We start from the raw sequence: 17,969 nt of genomic DNA, 5'->3' as shown, positions 1-17,969 counted from the left end.
TCATTGATATATTTAGCCATGTTTTATATATGATTTCTGAATTAAGTCATTGATATATATATAGCCATGTTTTATATATGATTTCTGAATTAATTCATTGATATATATAGCCATGTTTTATATATGATTTCTGAATTAATTCATTGATATATATATGCATGTTTTATATATGATTTCTGAATTAATTCATTGATATATTTAGCCATGTTTTATATATGATTTCTGAATTAATTCATTGATATATTTAGCCATGTTTTATATATGATTTCTGAATTCATTGATATATATATATAGCCATGTTTTATATATGATTACTGAATTAATTCATTGATATATATATAGCCATGTTTTATATATGATTTCTTAATTAATTCATTGATATATATAGCCATGTTTTGTATATGATTTCGTAATTAATTCATTGATATATATATAGCCATGTTTTATATATGATTTCGTAATTAATTCATTGATATATATAGCCATGTTTTGTATATGATTTCTGAATTAATTCATTGATATATATATAGCCATGTTTTTTATATGATTTCTGAATTAATTCATTGATATATATATGCATGTTTTATATATGATTTCTTAATAAATTCATTGATATATATAGCCATGTTTTATATATGATTTCTGAATTAATTCATTGATATATATATAGCAATGTTTTATATATGATTTCTGCATTAATATATTGATATATATAGCCATGTTTTATATATAATTTCTGAATTAATTCATTGATATATTTAGCCATGTTTTATATATGATTTCTGAATTAATTCATTGATATATATGGCCATGTTTTATATATGATTTCTTAATTAATTCATTGATATATATAACCATGTTTTATATATGATTTCTGAATTAATTCATTGATATATATAGCCATGTTTTATATATGATTTCTGAATTAATTCATTGATATATATAGCCAGGTTTTATATATAATTTCTGAATCAATTCATTGATATATATATAGCCATGTTTTATATATGATTTCTGAATTAATTCATTGATATATTTAGCCATGTCTTATATATGATTTCTGAATTAATTCATTGATATATTTAGCCATGTTTTATATATGATTTCTGAATTAATTCATTGATATATATATAGCCATGTTTTATATATGATTACTGAATTAATTCATTGATATATATAGCCATGTTTTATATATGATTTCTGAATTAATTCATTGATACATATAGCCATGTTTTATATATGATTTCTGAATTAATTCATTGATATATATAGCCATGTTTTATATATGATTTCTGAATTCATTGATATATATAGCCATGTTTTATATATAATTTCTGAATTAATTCATTGATATATAAAGCCATGTTTTATATATGATTTCTGAATTAATTCATTGATATATAAAGCCATGTTTTATATATGATTTCTGAATTAATTCATTGATATATATAGCCATATTTTATATATGATTTCTGAATTAATTCATTGATATATATAGCCATGTTTTATATATGATTACTGAATTAATTCATTGATATATATAGCCATGTTTTATATATGATTTCTGAATTAATTCATTGATATATATAGCCATGTTTTATATATGATTTCTGAATTAATTCATTGATATATATAGCTATGTTTTATATATGATTTCTGAATTAATTCATTCATATATATAACCATGTTTTATATATGATTTCTGAATTAATTCATTGATATATATAGCCATGTTTTTTATATTATTTCTGAATAAATTCATTGATATATTTAGCCATGTTTTATATATGATTTCTGAATTAATTCATTGATATATATAGCTATGTTTTATATATGATTTCTGAATTAATTCATTCATATATATAACCATGTTTTATATATGATTTCTGAATTTATTCATTGATATATATAGCCATGTTTTATATATGATTTCTGAATTAATTCATTGATATATATATAGCCATGTTTTATATATGATTTCTGAATTAATTCATTGATATATATAGCCATGTTTTATATATGATTTCTGAATTAATTCATTGATATATTTAGCCATGTTTTATATATGATTTCTGAATTAAATCATTGATATATATATAGCCATGTTTTATATATGATTTCTGAATTAATTCATTGATATATATAGCCATGTTTTATATACGATTTCTGAATTAATTCATTGATATATATATATATAGCCATGTTTTATATATGATTTCTGAATTAATTCATTGATATATATATGCATGTTTTATATATGATTTCTGAATTAATTCATTGATATATTTAGCCATGTTTTATATATGATTTCTGAATTAATTCATTGATATATTTAGCCATGTTTTATATATGATTTCTGAATTCATTGATATATATATAGCCATGTTTTATATATAATTTCTGAGTTAATTCATTGATATATATAGCCATGTTTTATATATGATTTCTGAATTAATTCATTGATATATATATAGCCATCTTTTATATATTAATTCTGAATTAATTCATTCATATATATAGCCATGTTTTATATATGATTTCTGAATTAATTCATTGATATATATAGCCATGTTTTATATATGATTTCTGAATTAATTCATTGATATATATAGCCATGTTTTATATATAATTTCCGAATCAATTCATTCATATATATAGCCATGTTTTATATATGATTTCTGAATTAATTCATTGATATATATAGCCATGTTTTATATATAATTTCTGAATTAATTCATTCATATATATAGCCATGTTTTATATATGATTTCTGAATTAATTCATAGATATATATATAGCCATGTATTATATATAATTCCTGAACCAATTCATTGATATATATAGCCATGTTTTATATATGATTTCTGAATTAATTCATTGATATATATAGCCATGTTTTATATATAATTTCTGAATTAATTCATTTATATATATAGCCATGTTTTATATATCATTTCTGAATTAATTCATTGATATATATAGCTATGTTTTATATATGATTTCTGAATTAATTCATTGATATATATAGCCATGTTTTATATATACTTTCTGAATTAATTCATTGATATATATAGCCATGTTTTATATATGATTTCTGAATTAATTCATTGATATATATAGCCATGTTTTATATATGATTTCTGAATTAATTCATTGATATATATAGCCATGTTTTATATATAATTTCTGAATCAATTCATTGATATATAGCCATGTTTTATATATGATTTCTGAATTAATTCATTGATATATATAGCCATGTTTTATATATAATTTCTGAATTAATTCATTCATATATATAGCCATGTTTTATATATGATTGCTGAATTAATTCATTCATATATATAGCTATGTTTTATATATGATTTCTGAATTAATTCATTCATATATATAGCCATGTTTTATATATGATTTCTTAATTAATTCATTGATATATATATGCATGTTTTATATATGATTTCTGAATTAATTCATTGATATATATATAGCCATGTTTTATATATGATTTCTGAATTAATTCATTGATATATAAAGCCATGTTTTATATATGATTTCTGAATTAATTCATTGATATATATAGCCATGTTTTATATATGATTTCTGAATTAATTCATTGATATATATAGCCATGTTTTATATATGATTTCTGAATTCAATGATATATATATAGCCATGTTTTATATATAATTTCTGAGTTAATTCATTGATATATATAGCCATGTTTTATATATGATTTCTGAATTAATTCATTGATATATATATAGCCATCTTTTATATATAATTTCTGAATTAATTCATTGATATATATAGCCATGTTTTATATATAATTTCCGAATCAATTCATTCATATATATAGCCATGTTTTATATATGATTTCTGAATTAATTCATTGATATATATAGCCATGTTTTATATATAATTTCTGAATTAATTCATTCATATATATAGCCATGTTTTATATATGATTTCTGAATTAATTCATAGATATATATTAAGCCATGTTTTATATATAATTTCTGAACCAATTCATTGATATATATAGCCATGTTTTATATATGATTTCTGAATTAATTCATTGATATATATAGCCATGTTTTATATATAATTTCTGAATTAATTCATTTATATATATAGCCATGTTTTATATATCATTTCTGAATTAATTCATTGATATATATAGCCATGTTTTATATATGATTTCTGAATTAATTCATTGATATATATAGCCATGTTTTATATATACTTTCTGAATTAATTCATTGATATATATAGCCATGTTTTATATATGATTTCTGAATTAATTCATTGATATATATAGCCATGTTTTATATATGATTTCTGAATTAATTCATTGATATATATAGCCATGTTTTATATATAATTTCTGAATCAATTCATTGATATATAGCCATGTTTTATATATGATTTCTGAATTAATTCATTGATATATATAGCCATGTTTTATATATAATTTCTGAATTAATTCATTGATATATATAGCCATGTTTTATATATGATTGCTGAATTAATTAATTCATATATATAGCCATGTTTTATATATGATTTCTGAATTAATTCATTGATATATATAGCTATGTTTTATATATAATTTCTGAATTAATTCATTGATATATATAGCCATGTTTTATATATAATTTCTGAATTAATTCATTGATATATATAGCTATGTTTTATATATGATTTCTGAATTAATTCATTCATATATATAGCCATGTTTTATATATGATTTCTTAATTAATTCATTGATATATATAGCCATGTTTTATATATGATTTCTGAATTAATTCATTGATATATATATAGCCATGTTTTATATATGATTTCTGAATTAATTCATTGATATATAAAGCCATGTTTTATATATGATTTCTGAATTAATTCATTGATATATATAGCCATGTTTTATATATGATTTCTGAATTAATTCATTGATATATATAGCCATGTTTTTTATATGATTTCTGAATTAATTCATTGATATATATATGCATGTTTTATATATGATTTCTGAATTAATTCCTTGATATATATAGCCATGTTTTATATATGATTTCTGAATTAATTCATTGATATATATAGCCATGTTTTTTATATGATTTCTGAATTAATTCATTGATATATTTAGCCATGTCTTATATATGATTTCTGAATTAATTCATTGATATATTTAGCCATGTTTTATATATGATTTCTGAATTAATTCATTGATATATATATAGCCATGTTTTATATATGATTACTGAATTAATTCATTGATATATATAGCCATGTTTTATATATTATTTCTGAATTAATTCATTGATATATATAGCCATGTTTTATATATGATTTCTGAATTAATTCATTGATATATATAGCCATGTTTTATATATGATTTCTGAATTCATTGATATATATAGCCATGTTTTATATATAATTTCTGAATTAATTCATTGATATATATAGCCATGTTTTATATATGATTTCTGAATTAATTCATTGATATATAAAGCCATGTTTTATATATGATTTCTGAATTAATTCATTGATATATATAGCCATATTTTATATATGATTTCTGAATTAATTCATTGATATATATAGCCATGTTTTATATATGATTACTGAATTAATTCATTGATATATATAGCCATGTTTTATATATGATTTCTGAATTAATTCATTGATATATATAGCCATGTTTTATGTATGATTTCTGAATTAATTCATTGATATATATAGCTATGTTTTATATATGATTTCTGAATTAATTCATTCATATATATAACCATGTTTTATATATGATTTCTGAATTAATTCATTGATATATATAGCCATGTTTTTTATATTATTTCTGAATAAATTCATTGATATATTTAGCCATGTTTTATATATGATTTCTGAATTAATTCATTGATATATATATATAGCCATGTTTTATATATGATTTCTGAATTTATTCATTGATATATATAGCCATGTTTTATATATGATTTCTGAATTAATTCATTGATATATATATAGCCATGTTTTATATATGATTTCTGAATTAATTCATTGATATATATATGCATGTTTTATATATGATTTCTGAATTAATTCATTGATATATTTAGCCATGTTTTATATATGATTTCTGAATTAAGTCATTGATATATATATAGCCATGTTTTATATATGATTTCTGAATTAATTCATTGATATATATAGCCATGTTTTATATATGATTTCTGAATTAATTCATTGATATATATATGCATGTTTTATATATGATTTCTGAATTAATTCATTGATATATTTAGCCATGTTTTATATATGATTTCTGAATTAATTCATTGATATATTTAGCCATGTTTTATATATGATTTCTGAATTCATTGATATATATATATAGCCATGTTTTATATATGATTACTGAATTAATTCATTGATATATATATAGCCATGTTTTATATATGATTTCTTAATTAATTCATTGATATATATAGCCATGTTTTGTATATGATTTCGTAATTAATTCATTGATATATATATAGCCATGTTTTATATATGATTTCGTAATTAATTCATTGATATATATAGCCATGTTTTGTATATGATTTCTGAATTAATTCATTGATATATATATAGCCATGTTTTTTATATGATTTCTGAATTAATTCATTGATATATATATGCATGTTTTATATATGATTTCTTAATAAATTCATTGATATATATAGCCATGTTTTATATATGATTTCTGAATTAATTCATTGATATATATATAGCAATGTTTTATATATGATTTCTGCATTAATATATTGATATATATAGCCATGTTTTATATATAATTTCTGAATTAATTCATTGATATATTTAGCCATGTTTTATATATGATTTCTGAATTAATTCATTGATATATATGGCCATGTTTTATATATGATTTCTGAATTAATTCATTGATATATATAACCATGTTTTATATATGATTTCTGAATTAATTCATTGATATATATAGCCATGTTTTATATATGATTTCTGAATTAATTCATTGATATATATAGCCAGGTTTTATATATAATTTCTGAATCAATTCATTGATATATATATAGCCATGTTTTATATATGATTTCTGAATTAATTCATTGATATATATATAGCCATGTTTTATATATAATTTCTGAATTAATTCATTGATATATATAGCCATGTTTTATATATGATTTCTGAATTAATTCATCGATATATATAGCCATGTTTTATATATAATTTCTGAATAATTCATTGATATATATAGCCATGTTTTATATATGATTTCTGAATTAATTCATTGATATATATAGCCATGTTTTTTATATGATTTCTGAATTAATTCATTGATATATTTAGCCATGTCTTATATATGATTTCTGAATTAATTCATTGATATATTTAGCCATGTTTTATATATGATTTCTGAATTAATTCATTGATATATATATAGCCATGTTTTATATATGATTACTGAATTAATTCATTGATATATATAGCCATGTTTTATATATGATTTCTGAATTAATTCATTGATATATATAGCCATGTTTTATATATGATTTCTGAATTAATTCATTGATATATATAGCCATGTTTTATATATGATTTCTGAATTCATTGATATATATAGCCATGTTTTATATATAATTTCTGAATTAATTCATTGATATATAAAGCCATGTTTTATATATGATTTCTGAATTAATTCATTGATATATAAAGCCATGTTTTATATATGATTTCTGAATTAATTCATTGATATATATAGCCATATTTTATATATGATTTCTGAATTAATTCATTGATATATATAGCCATGTTTTATATATGATTACTGAATTAATTCATTGATATATATAGCCATGTTTTATATATGATTTCTGAATTAATTCATTGATATATATAGCCATGTTTTATATATGATTTCTGAATTAATTCATTGATATATATAGCTATGTTTTATATATGATTTCTGAATTAATTCATTCATATATATAACCATGTTTTATATATGATTTCTGAATTAATTCATTGATATATATAGCCATGTTTTTTATATTATTTCTGAATAAATTCATTGATATATTTAGCCATGTTTTATATATGATTTCTGAATTAATTCATTGATATATATAGCTATGTTTTATATATGATTTCTGAATTAATTCATTCATATATATAACCATGTTTTATATATGATTTCTGAATTTATTCATTGATATATATAGCCATGTTTTATATATGATTTCTGAATTAATTCATTGATATATATATAGCCATGTTTTATATATGATTTCTGAATTAATTCATTGATATATATATGCATGTTTTATATATGATTTCTGAATTAATTCATTGATATATTTAGCCATGTTTTATATATGATTTCTGAATTAAATCATTGATATATATATAGCCATGTTTTATATATGATTTCTGAATTAATTCATTGATATATATAGCCATGTTTTATATACGATTTCTGAATTAATTCATTGATATATATATATATAGCCATGTTTTATATATGATTTCTGAATTAATTCATTGATATATATATGCATGTTTTATATATGATTTCTGAATTAATTCATTGATATATTTAGCCATGTTTTATATATGATTTCTGAATTAATTCATTGATATATTTAGCCATGTTTTATATATGATTTCTGAATTCATTGATATATATATATAGCCATGTTTTATATATGATTACTGAATTAATTCATTGATATATATATAGCCATGTTTTATATATGATTTCGTAATTAATTCATTGATATATATAGCCATGTTTTATATATGATTTCTTAATCAATTCATTGATATATATAGCCATGTTTTATATATGATTTCTGAATTAATTCATCGATATATATAGCCATGTTTTATATATAATTTCTGAATCAATTCATTTATATATATAGCCATGTTTTATATATGATTACTGAATTAATTCATTGATATATATATAGGCATGTTTTATATATGATTTCTGAATTAATTCATTGATATATATAGCCATGTTTTATATATAATTTCTGAATCAATTCATTGATATATATAGCCATGTTTTATATATGATTTCTGAATTAATTCATTCATATATATAGCCATGTTTTATATATTATTTCTGAATTAATTCATTGATATATATAGCCATGTTTTATATATAATTTCTGAATTAAGTCATTCATATATATGGCCATGTTTTATATATGATTTCTGAATTAATTCATTGATATATATAGCCATGTTTTATATGATTTCTGAATTAATTCATTGATATATATATGCATGTTTTATATATAATTTCTGAATTTATTCATTGATATATATAGCCATGTTTTATATATGATTTCGTAATTAATTCATTGATATATATAGCCATGTTTTATATGATTTCTGAATTAATTCATTGATATATATAGCCATGTTTTATATATAATTTCTGAATTTATTCATTGATATATATAGCCATGTTTTATATATGATTTCGTAATTAATTCATTGATATATATAGCCATGTTTTATATATGATTTCTGAATTAATTCATTGATATATATAGCCATGTTTTATATATAATTTCTGAATCAATTCATTGATATATATAGCCATGTTTTATATATGATTTCTGAATTAATTCCTTGATATATATAGCCATGTTTTATATATAATTTCTGAATTAATTCATTCATATATATAGCCATGTTTTATATATGATTTCTGAATTAATTCATTTATATATATATAGCCATGTTTTATATATGATTTCTGAATCAATTCATTGATAATTATAGCCATGTTTTATATATGATTTCTGAATTAATTCATTGATATATATAGCCATGTTTTATATATAATTTCTGAATCAATTCATTGATATATATAGCCATGTTTTATATATGATTTCTGAATTAATTCATTGATATATATAGCCATGTTTTATATATGATTTCTGAATTAACTCATTGATATATATAGCCATGTTTTATATATGATTTCTGAATTAATTCATTGATATATATAACCATGTTTTATATATGATTTCTGAATTAATTCATTGATATATATAGCCATGTTTTATATATAATTTCTGAATTAATTCATTGATATATATAGCCATGTTTTATATATGATTTCTGAATTAATTCATTGATATATATAGCCATGTTTTTTATATAATTTCTGAATTAATTCATTGATATATATAGCCATGTTTTATATATGATTTCTGAATTAATTCATTGATATATATAGCCATGTTTTATATATGATTTTTGAATTAATTCATTGATATATATAGCCATGTTTTATATATAATTTCTGAGTTAATTCATTGATATATATAGCCATGTTTTATATATGATTTCTGAATTAATTCATTGATATATATATAGCCATCTTTTATATATAATTTCTGAATTAATTCATTCATATATTTAGCCATGTTTTATATATGATTTCTGAATTAATTCATTGATATATATAGCCATGTTTTATATATGATTTCTGAATTAATTCATTGATATATATAGCCATGTTTTATATATAATTTCCGAATCAATTCATTCATATATATAGCCATGTTTTATATATGATTTCTGAATTAATTCATTGATATATATAGCCATGTTTTATATATAATTTCTGAATTAATTCATTCATATATATAGCCATGTTTTATATATGATTTCTGAATTAATTCATTGATATATATAGCCATGTTTTATATATAATTTCTGAATTAATTCATTTATATATATAGCCATGTTTTATATATCATTTCTGAATTAATTCATTGATATATATAGCCATGTTTTATATATGATTTCTGAATTAATTCATTGATATATATAGCCATGTTTTATATATACTTTCTGAATTAATTCATTGATATATATAGCCATGGTTTATATATGATTTCTGAATTAATTCATTGATATATATAGCCATGTTTTATATATGATTTCTGAATTAATTCATTGATATATATAGCCATGTTTTATATATTATTTCTGAATCAATTCATTGATATATAGCCAGGTTTTATATATAATTTCTGAATCAATTCATTGATATATATAGCCATGTTTTATATATGATTTCTGAATTAATTCATTGATATATATAGCCATGTTTTATATATGATTTCTGAATTAAGTCATTGATATATATAGCCATGTATTTTATATGATTTCTGAATTAATTCATTGATATATAAAGCCATGTTTTATGTATGATGTCTGAATTAATTCATTGATATATATAGCCATGTTTTATATATAATTTCTGACTTAATTCATTGATATATATATAGCTATGTTTTTTATATGATTTCTGAATTAATTCATTGATATATATATAGCCATGTTTTATATATGATTTCTGAATTAATTCATTGATATATATAGCCATGTTTTATATATAATTTCTGAATTAATTCATTGATATATATATATAGCCATGTTTTATATATGATTTCTGAATTAATTCATAGATATATATATAGCCATGTTTTATATATAATTTCTGACTTAATTCATTGATATATATATAGCTATGTTTTTTATATGATTTCTGAATTAATTCATTGATATATATATAGCCATGTTTTATATATGATTTCTGAATTAATTCATATATATATATATATATATATATATATATATATATATAAACCCATTTTATCTATCAATCTGAATCATGTTTTTTCGCGCTATCGAATCATGTTATTCATTATTGTTCTTAATCTCTTCATTCATTTTTTTTCAGGCTTTTTGACAGCGTGGACAAAATTCAAATCTGCACGCTTTTCTTTTTCCAGTTCAAACTAGGTTGAAAAGCTGCTGAGACAACTTGTGATATCAATGATGTGTTTGGCTGAGGAACCATTAACGAACATGTGGTGCAATGGTGACAAAGCCTTGAAGATGAAGACAGTTGCGGTCGGCTGACTGCAGTTGATAACAAACATTTGAAAGCCTTAATTGGAGCTGATCCTCGCAAAACCACGCTAGAAGTTACTGTTGAACTTGAGATCAACCACTCAACAGTCGTTCACCATTTAAAGCAAATATGGAAGTCAAAAAAGTTGGATTAATGGTGCCGTTTAAATTGAATGATAATCAAAAACATTGTCGTTTTGAGGTGTCTTCTATGCCCCATCTGCACAACAAAACGACCAATTTCTCGAGTGGATTGTGACGCGTGATGAGAAGTTAATCGTCTGCAACACCCAGTGACGTTTGGCACAGTGGTTGGATACTTGAAGCTCCCAAAGCCGAAATTGCACTAAAAATGGCTATAGTGACTGTTTGGTGCTCTGCAACCAGTCTCATCCATCACAGCTTCTTGAATCCGGACAAAACGATTAGTATTGCCAACAAATTGACGAAATGCACCAGAAGCTCCAACAGATGTGCCCGAGATTGGTCAATATGAAGGGACCCATTCTCCTTTATGACAAAACTCACCTGCATGTTGCTCAACTGACCCTGCAGAAGCTGAACAAATTGGGCTACAAACTCTGTCTCATTTTCCATATTCACTGGACCTCTCACTCAGCAATTATTACTTTTCCAAGCATCTCAACAACTTCCTGCGCAAAAAATGCTTGAAAATCCAAGATGATGCCGAATCGGCTTTCAATGACTTCATTGCTTCCAGAACTCTAGATTTCTATGCTAATGGGATGAATGAACTTGTTTCTCGTTGGCAAAAATGTGTCAATTCTAATGGTTCTTATTTCGATGAATAAAGTTTATTATGGAAGCAATATGATCTTTTGAAGCTGAACCATCATAATACTATAAAATATTTGTGCTGGTGAATTATGGGAGATTGAGAGTAGAAAATAATTACTAAAATACAGCCTAATTTAATTCGTAGAGTTTGAAAATTGTATCTCCAGATTATGCCATAGTTAGGTGCAGGGCCATATGCCCCAAATTGTATTTAAATTATGAACTTCTGTACAAGTTGAATCTTTTAAACACGCAAATGAAGATCTTTACGCAAAATGTTCAATAAAGTCAAAGGGCACAAGTTTAATTATTGTCAATATTGATGACATTTGCAGCATCATTATGCTGTACAGCAGCAATCACTTGTCGTATGTGCACTGAACAACAGGATATGTATTACTGTTTAAAGTGAATGTAGCGTGAAAACGATTCACAATTTATCTAATATTTCCGATGATTAATTATGAGCACCATAAAACTTGTTGGTCTCTTCATGATGAATTGCCAAACAAAGGTTTGATAAATAACTGATAGTTGCCAAAACTGCAATTAAAGAAAGTAGAGTTGTCAATTTAAACAATGTTGCTTCTAAAAAAAATATCCTATATCTATTCACACACACACACACACTTATGTATATATGCACATGAATATATATAGTAATAAAACTAAACTGAAAAATAAATTTTTAATGATAAGACAAACCTATCAGGATAAAAAAGCTCTACCCAATTAAAAAGAGTAAATAATAGAGTAAGGTAGGAAGATAAAGAATAAAATTGAATAGGAATTTTATTACATTATCAAATCAGAAGAGGAGAAAATGCTGGTATTATAAAAAGCTAAGGGTATTTTTTATTGCTTCTTTCATGCTCTTTTCTCTTTTGTCTCTATCATATTATTTCTCCTGTCCCCCTCCTGAAAAAACTTTTTTTTACATTTCAAATCTAAATGTTTTAGAGTTGGTGTTGTTTTTTTACCCTTATCTTTGTATAATGCTGACTTTTTCTCCTCTTCTGATGAGAAGCATTTAGCTTTGAAATACTATGACCTAAAGAGTTTCTCCCTTATTTCCCTTTCTGTAATCCTTATTGTCGATAATGTAATTTTACTCTTTATCAATTACATGATTTTGATCCTAGAAAATGTCTTCAATATAAGGCTTAGGCTTAAGGGGTTTTAAGTAGAAATTGAAATTTAAGGAATCTTGTTTAATTGGTGTTCAATACAAATTGGAAATATTTGCATTTTCAAATGGGAGGTTATGCTGGTTTTATACCCCATAAAATATTTTAACCCCCACCCCCACCATTTGAAGAATATTTGTTAATTAATTAATTAATCTCACAAATTGGAGGTATCTAAATTTATACCAATGGCTTTTTACCCCCGTTTGTATAAAATTAAACTATATATGGCTAACATTATGAACTCTTACACCTAATAGCTGTGTTCCAAAATTCTCAATGGTCAATTAATTTAGGAGCGAATCTTATATATACAAATATATAAATATTATACATTTACCTAACTTTACATAGACAGATTAAGAGTATCAATTTCATTTTTTTTTAAACAAGCTTTGTTGGCCAGTCTATCACTTCCACAGAATTTTCTTTGTTGTTAAAACATAGATTAAATGGATGCATCTTATTTTATCTGAATCTAAGCATCTCTATAAAAACTTGTGTTGAATTGTTTGCTTAACTTTCTGTGTCCCACTTTTATCGCTAAATGTTCTGATTGCATGAACATATCTCGTTTTCATCTAAACCTGCCGCTACACACTCATGAAATTCTTAAGTAAAATCATAATTTCATTTGGAATTGAAATAAAGTTAAGTGTTAGAAATACATTATACTTGGAAATATATGACAAGTTAAATCTTTTTTTTTAAATTTCATTTCAGTTGTTCATTCAGTTTTCTTTTTTATCCTTTATCATTTGATAACATATTTACAAAGCATTTTATTGTAGACATTGAACTGAAAACTGACAGATTAATCAATTCTTAAATGTTTAAGTAAAAGAATTTTTTTTTTTTTTGGTAGTTTTATTACATGGTAGAGCACTGAAATGCTCTACCATGTAATAAAACTACCAAAAAAAAAATGAAATGCTCTACCATGGAGAAAAAAATATATATAAATGCATTGTTTTGATATGCAGATAAATTACACTTTTATAAATGAAATAAACTTAAAATTATTTGATGGTTTGATATTTTTGTTTAATCATTTCCATTCTTAATTTTATTTTTCAGTGCTGCAATTGACAATGTCAAACAATCGAGTGTGGCCATCAAAAAACTCAGTAGGCCCTTCCAAAATGTTACACATGCAAAACGGGCATACCGGGAATTTGTCCTGATGAAATTAGTAAATCATAAAAATGTATGTATTTTTCATTCTTGTTTAGTTTATGTTTTGGAAAACATAGTTTTCCTTTACTGTATTAAAATATATGCATTTCTGAGATAAGTAATGTATATATTAATAAAGGGTGTTCGTCTATATGTCTGTTCAGCTAAAACTCAAACAAGAATATTCAAACTAAGAAAATGTGTGTGTGTGTGTGTGTGTGTGTGTGTATATATATATATATATATATATATATATATATATAGACCTTGTCTGTCTGAATGAGGAACAGTCACTACCAAACTCTTCTGTTAATTTTTGGTCTACACACTTGAAACTTGATATATAGGAGATTTGGACCTGTGGAACAAATTAGATTTGGTTTTTAGCCAGTAAAAATAGTTGGTAAGGGGTCAAAATTGAAAAAAATTGAAATTTGGCAGATGTAAATTAACTAAATCTGTTATTTCTACACATGCACAAATATACATTTATATCTTTTAAAAATGTTATTTTTAAAGCTTTTGTATGCGTATGGATTTTCATCAGGCGATAACAAATGGGGCTGGAGATCTATGTTTTGCTTTCGATTCTAGCTGATGACACCCAAGTCATTTTTTTTAAACTTTTGAAATCACTATTATATATTAGGTACAATATGATTATTGGCTCTGTAATAATAAATATGAAATCTGCATAAATTAAAATATCATATTTAAACATATTTTACAACTGAGCCATACCAGGCGGCCACTACTAGTACAATATAATAATCAATAGAAAAGGGTGGAAGTACTTATCCTGATGTGCATACAGTCCAGGACTCACTGCTGCACAGCAGTGTGTTTAGGATGCAAGCCTTATACATCATCATCTTGGTATGATTGTTAATTTTTTTTTTCGCACAATCTGGGTGTGAGTCTGGTGAATGTGAAGGTTGCACAGCCTATGTGTCAGTCGAATTCTGGTCCCATGTCAAGACTGTTTGTTATAGTTGACCCCAGGTATGTGAAAAATTTCACAACTTTAAGTTAGTAGTTGTTGATGGTAATTGAAAAGAAGAGGTCAGTGGTGTTAATCTTGTCAAACTGATGGTGAGTCAAAAGCTATCACAAACCTTGGAGGAGCAGTTCATGATGTTAAAGATCCTCACTCCTGTGGGCAGTCAGTGCAGCATTGTCCGCGAACATTGCGGATCTTGATTTTGGCCCTTAGTCTAGCAATGGTGTAAAGTTTATCAACCAAACATGTGTGGAGGTAGATCCCCTCTGTGGAGTCAGCAAAGATCTGGTTGAGCGTGACAGCAAATTAGATACCAAACAGGGTCGGGGCTAACATGCAGCTTTGTTTCACACTGTTCTTCATCTTCAAAGGCGATGATGTTGCTCCATCAAACTGAGCAACACCCTCCATGCCCACATAAAATGACTTCATGATGCTCAGGAACCTCCCTGGGCACCTGATCCTGTACAGAACTTTAAACAGACTGTCTCTGCTTACAAGATCAAAGGCCTTTGTGAGGTTGATAAATGCTATGCATAGGAGCTGTTTTTACTCCTTACATTTCTCGTAGAGCTGTTGCAGAGAAGATGATGTCGACCATGAAACGTTCAGCCTTGAAACTGCACTGTGATTCTTAATACACTCTGTCAGAAAGCTTTTGGAGTTGTTTCAGGACCACGTGCTTTCCTACAATTTTTAACAGCAAGATTCCACTGTAATTGTTGCAGTCACCATGGTCGCCTTTATTTTTGCAGAGAGTAACAATGTTGTAGTATCTCATATCTTGTGATACTTCACTCTCCTCCCAGCATTGGCATTGGTTCATGAAGGTGCTGAAGAAGTGGGCCCTTCCTGTTTCTGTTGGGATGCTGTCCAGGTCTAGCACCTTGTCACTGGGCAGGCTATCAATGGCTTTTGTGAGTTCATCAAGAGTAGCTCATCCAACTCCTTAATGTAAAATGGCTCAGTGGTATTTAGGATGATACTCTCCCTGCTGTAAAGTAGTGCTCCAACTGTCTATCTGCTTGTTCCTGTCAATGATGGACTCCCTACTGGTTGACTTCAGTGGAGTTGTCTTACTGTATATCGGGTCAACTGTCTACTTGATGCTATTGTACACACCTCTGATGTTAATAATGTCACTGACCTGTTGAATGTCCTGACAGAGACTAGTCCAATATGAGTTTACACAACTTCTGAACATGCTGAATTTTGATGTGGGTTGCATGAAAGGTCTATGGATTTTGTTTGTTGTTTCTTGTGGTTAAACAGGACCAAATGCTTTTCTTGCAGCAGAGGAGTCAGCTCAACTGCATAAGTATTGAACCAATCATGAGTCTTATATACTACCTACTGAGGATTGAGAAGGTGATGGTTTGAATCACTTTGTGGATCCGCTTTCATCTCTGCACAGCATTCCCTTGCAGGAGGCTGGTCTCCAGGACCTCAGTCAATCTCTTGGTAGGCAACTCCACCCAGCAAGGTTCATTGATCTTAAACATGTCGTGGCCTGGCTTGATGCACCTTCTTGAGTTGCATTAAAATCTTGCTAGAAGCCAAGACATGGTCAGTGTTGCAAATGGAGCTTTAGTAGGAGTGTGTGAAGAAAACAGTCCTCAACTGCAAAAGTGAGGATCGAGTCTCAATTGGTGCCAGCACCTTGAGCTGAGATGCCATCATGTTGAGGTTTGGTTTTGAAAAAGCTGTGAGTTATGCTGAGGTTATGACGAATACACAGTTCAAGGAGCTGTTGACCATTTTTATTCATGATTCTGATACCAAAGGTCCAAGGCAGGTGGGCCAGGAGGTGTTGAAGTAGCCAAGAGTCACCAGGCTATCAG

General features: G+C 24.8%; 1 protein-coding gene across 6 annotated transcripts in view; it reads left to right on the top strand.

Annotated features, from left to right (window-relative positions):
- The window catches only part of LOC145258276 (stress-activated protein kinase JNK-like), a 432,258-nt gene that overhangs the window by 246,247 nt on the left and 168,042 nt on the right, over positions 1-17,969 (top strand). For all 6 annotated transcript variants that reach the window (XR_013864086.1, XR_013864087.1, XR_013864085.1 and 3 more), the window contains one exon: positions 15,030-15,159. Coding sequence is in view for 3 of the 6 variants with exons in the window: in XM_080116278.1 (XP_079972404.1) it covers positions 15,030-15,159 (130 nt within the window). In the remaining 3 variants the exon portion in view is untranslated. The remainder of the gene's footprint in view (positions 1-15,029; positions 15,160-17,969) is intronic.

The sequence above is a fragment of the Euprymna scolopes genome, chromosome 33, assembly GCF_053919585.1.
Source record: "Euprymna scolopes isolate OS-2025 chromosome 33, ASM5391958v1, whole genome shotgun sequence".
NCBI lineage: Eukaryota > Metazoa > Mollusca > Cephalopoda > Sepiida > Sepiolidae > Euprymna > Euprymna scolopes.
Note: the sequence above shows the minus strand (reverse complement) of the source record. Positions and strands in the feature narration are given on the sequence as shown.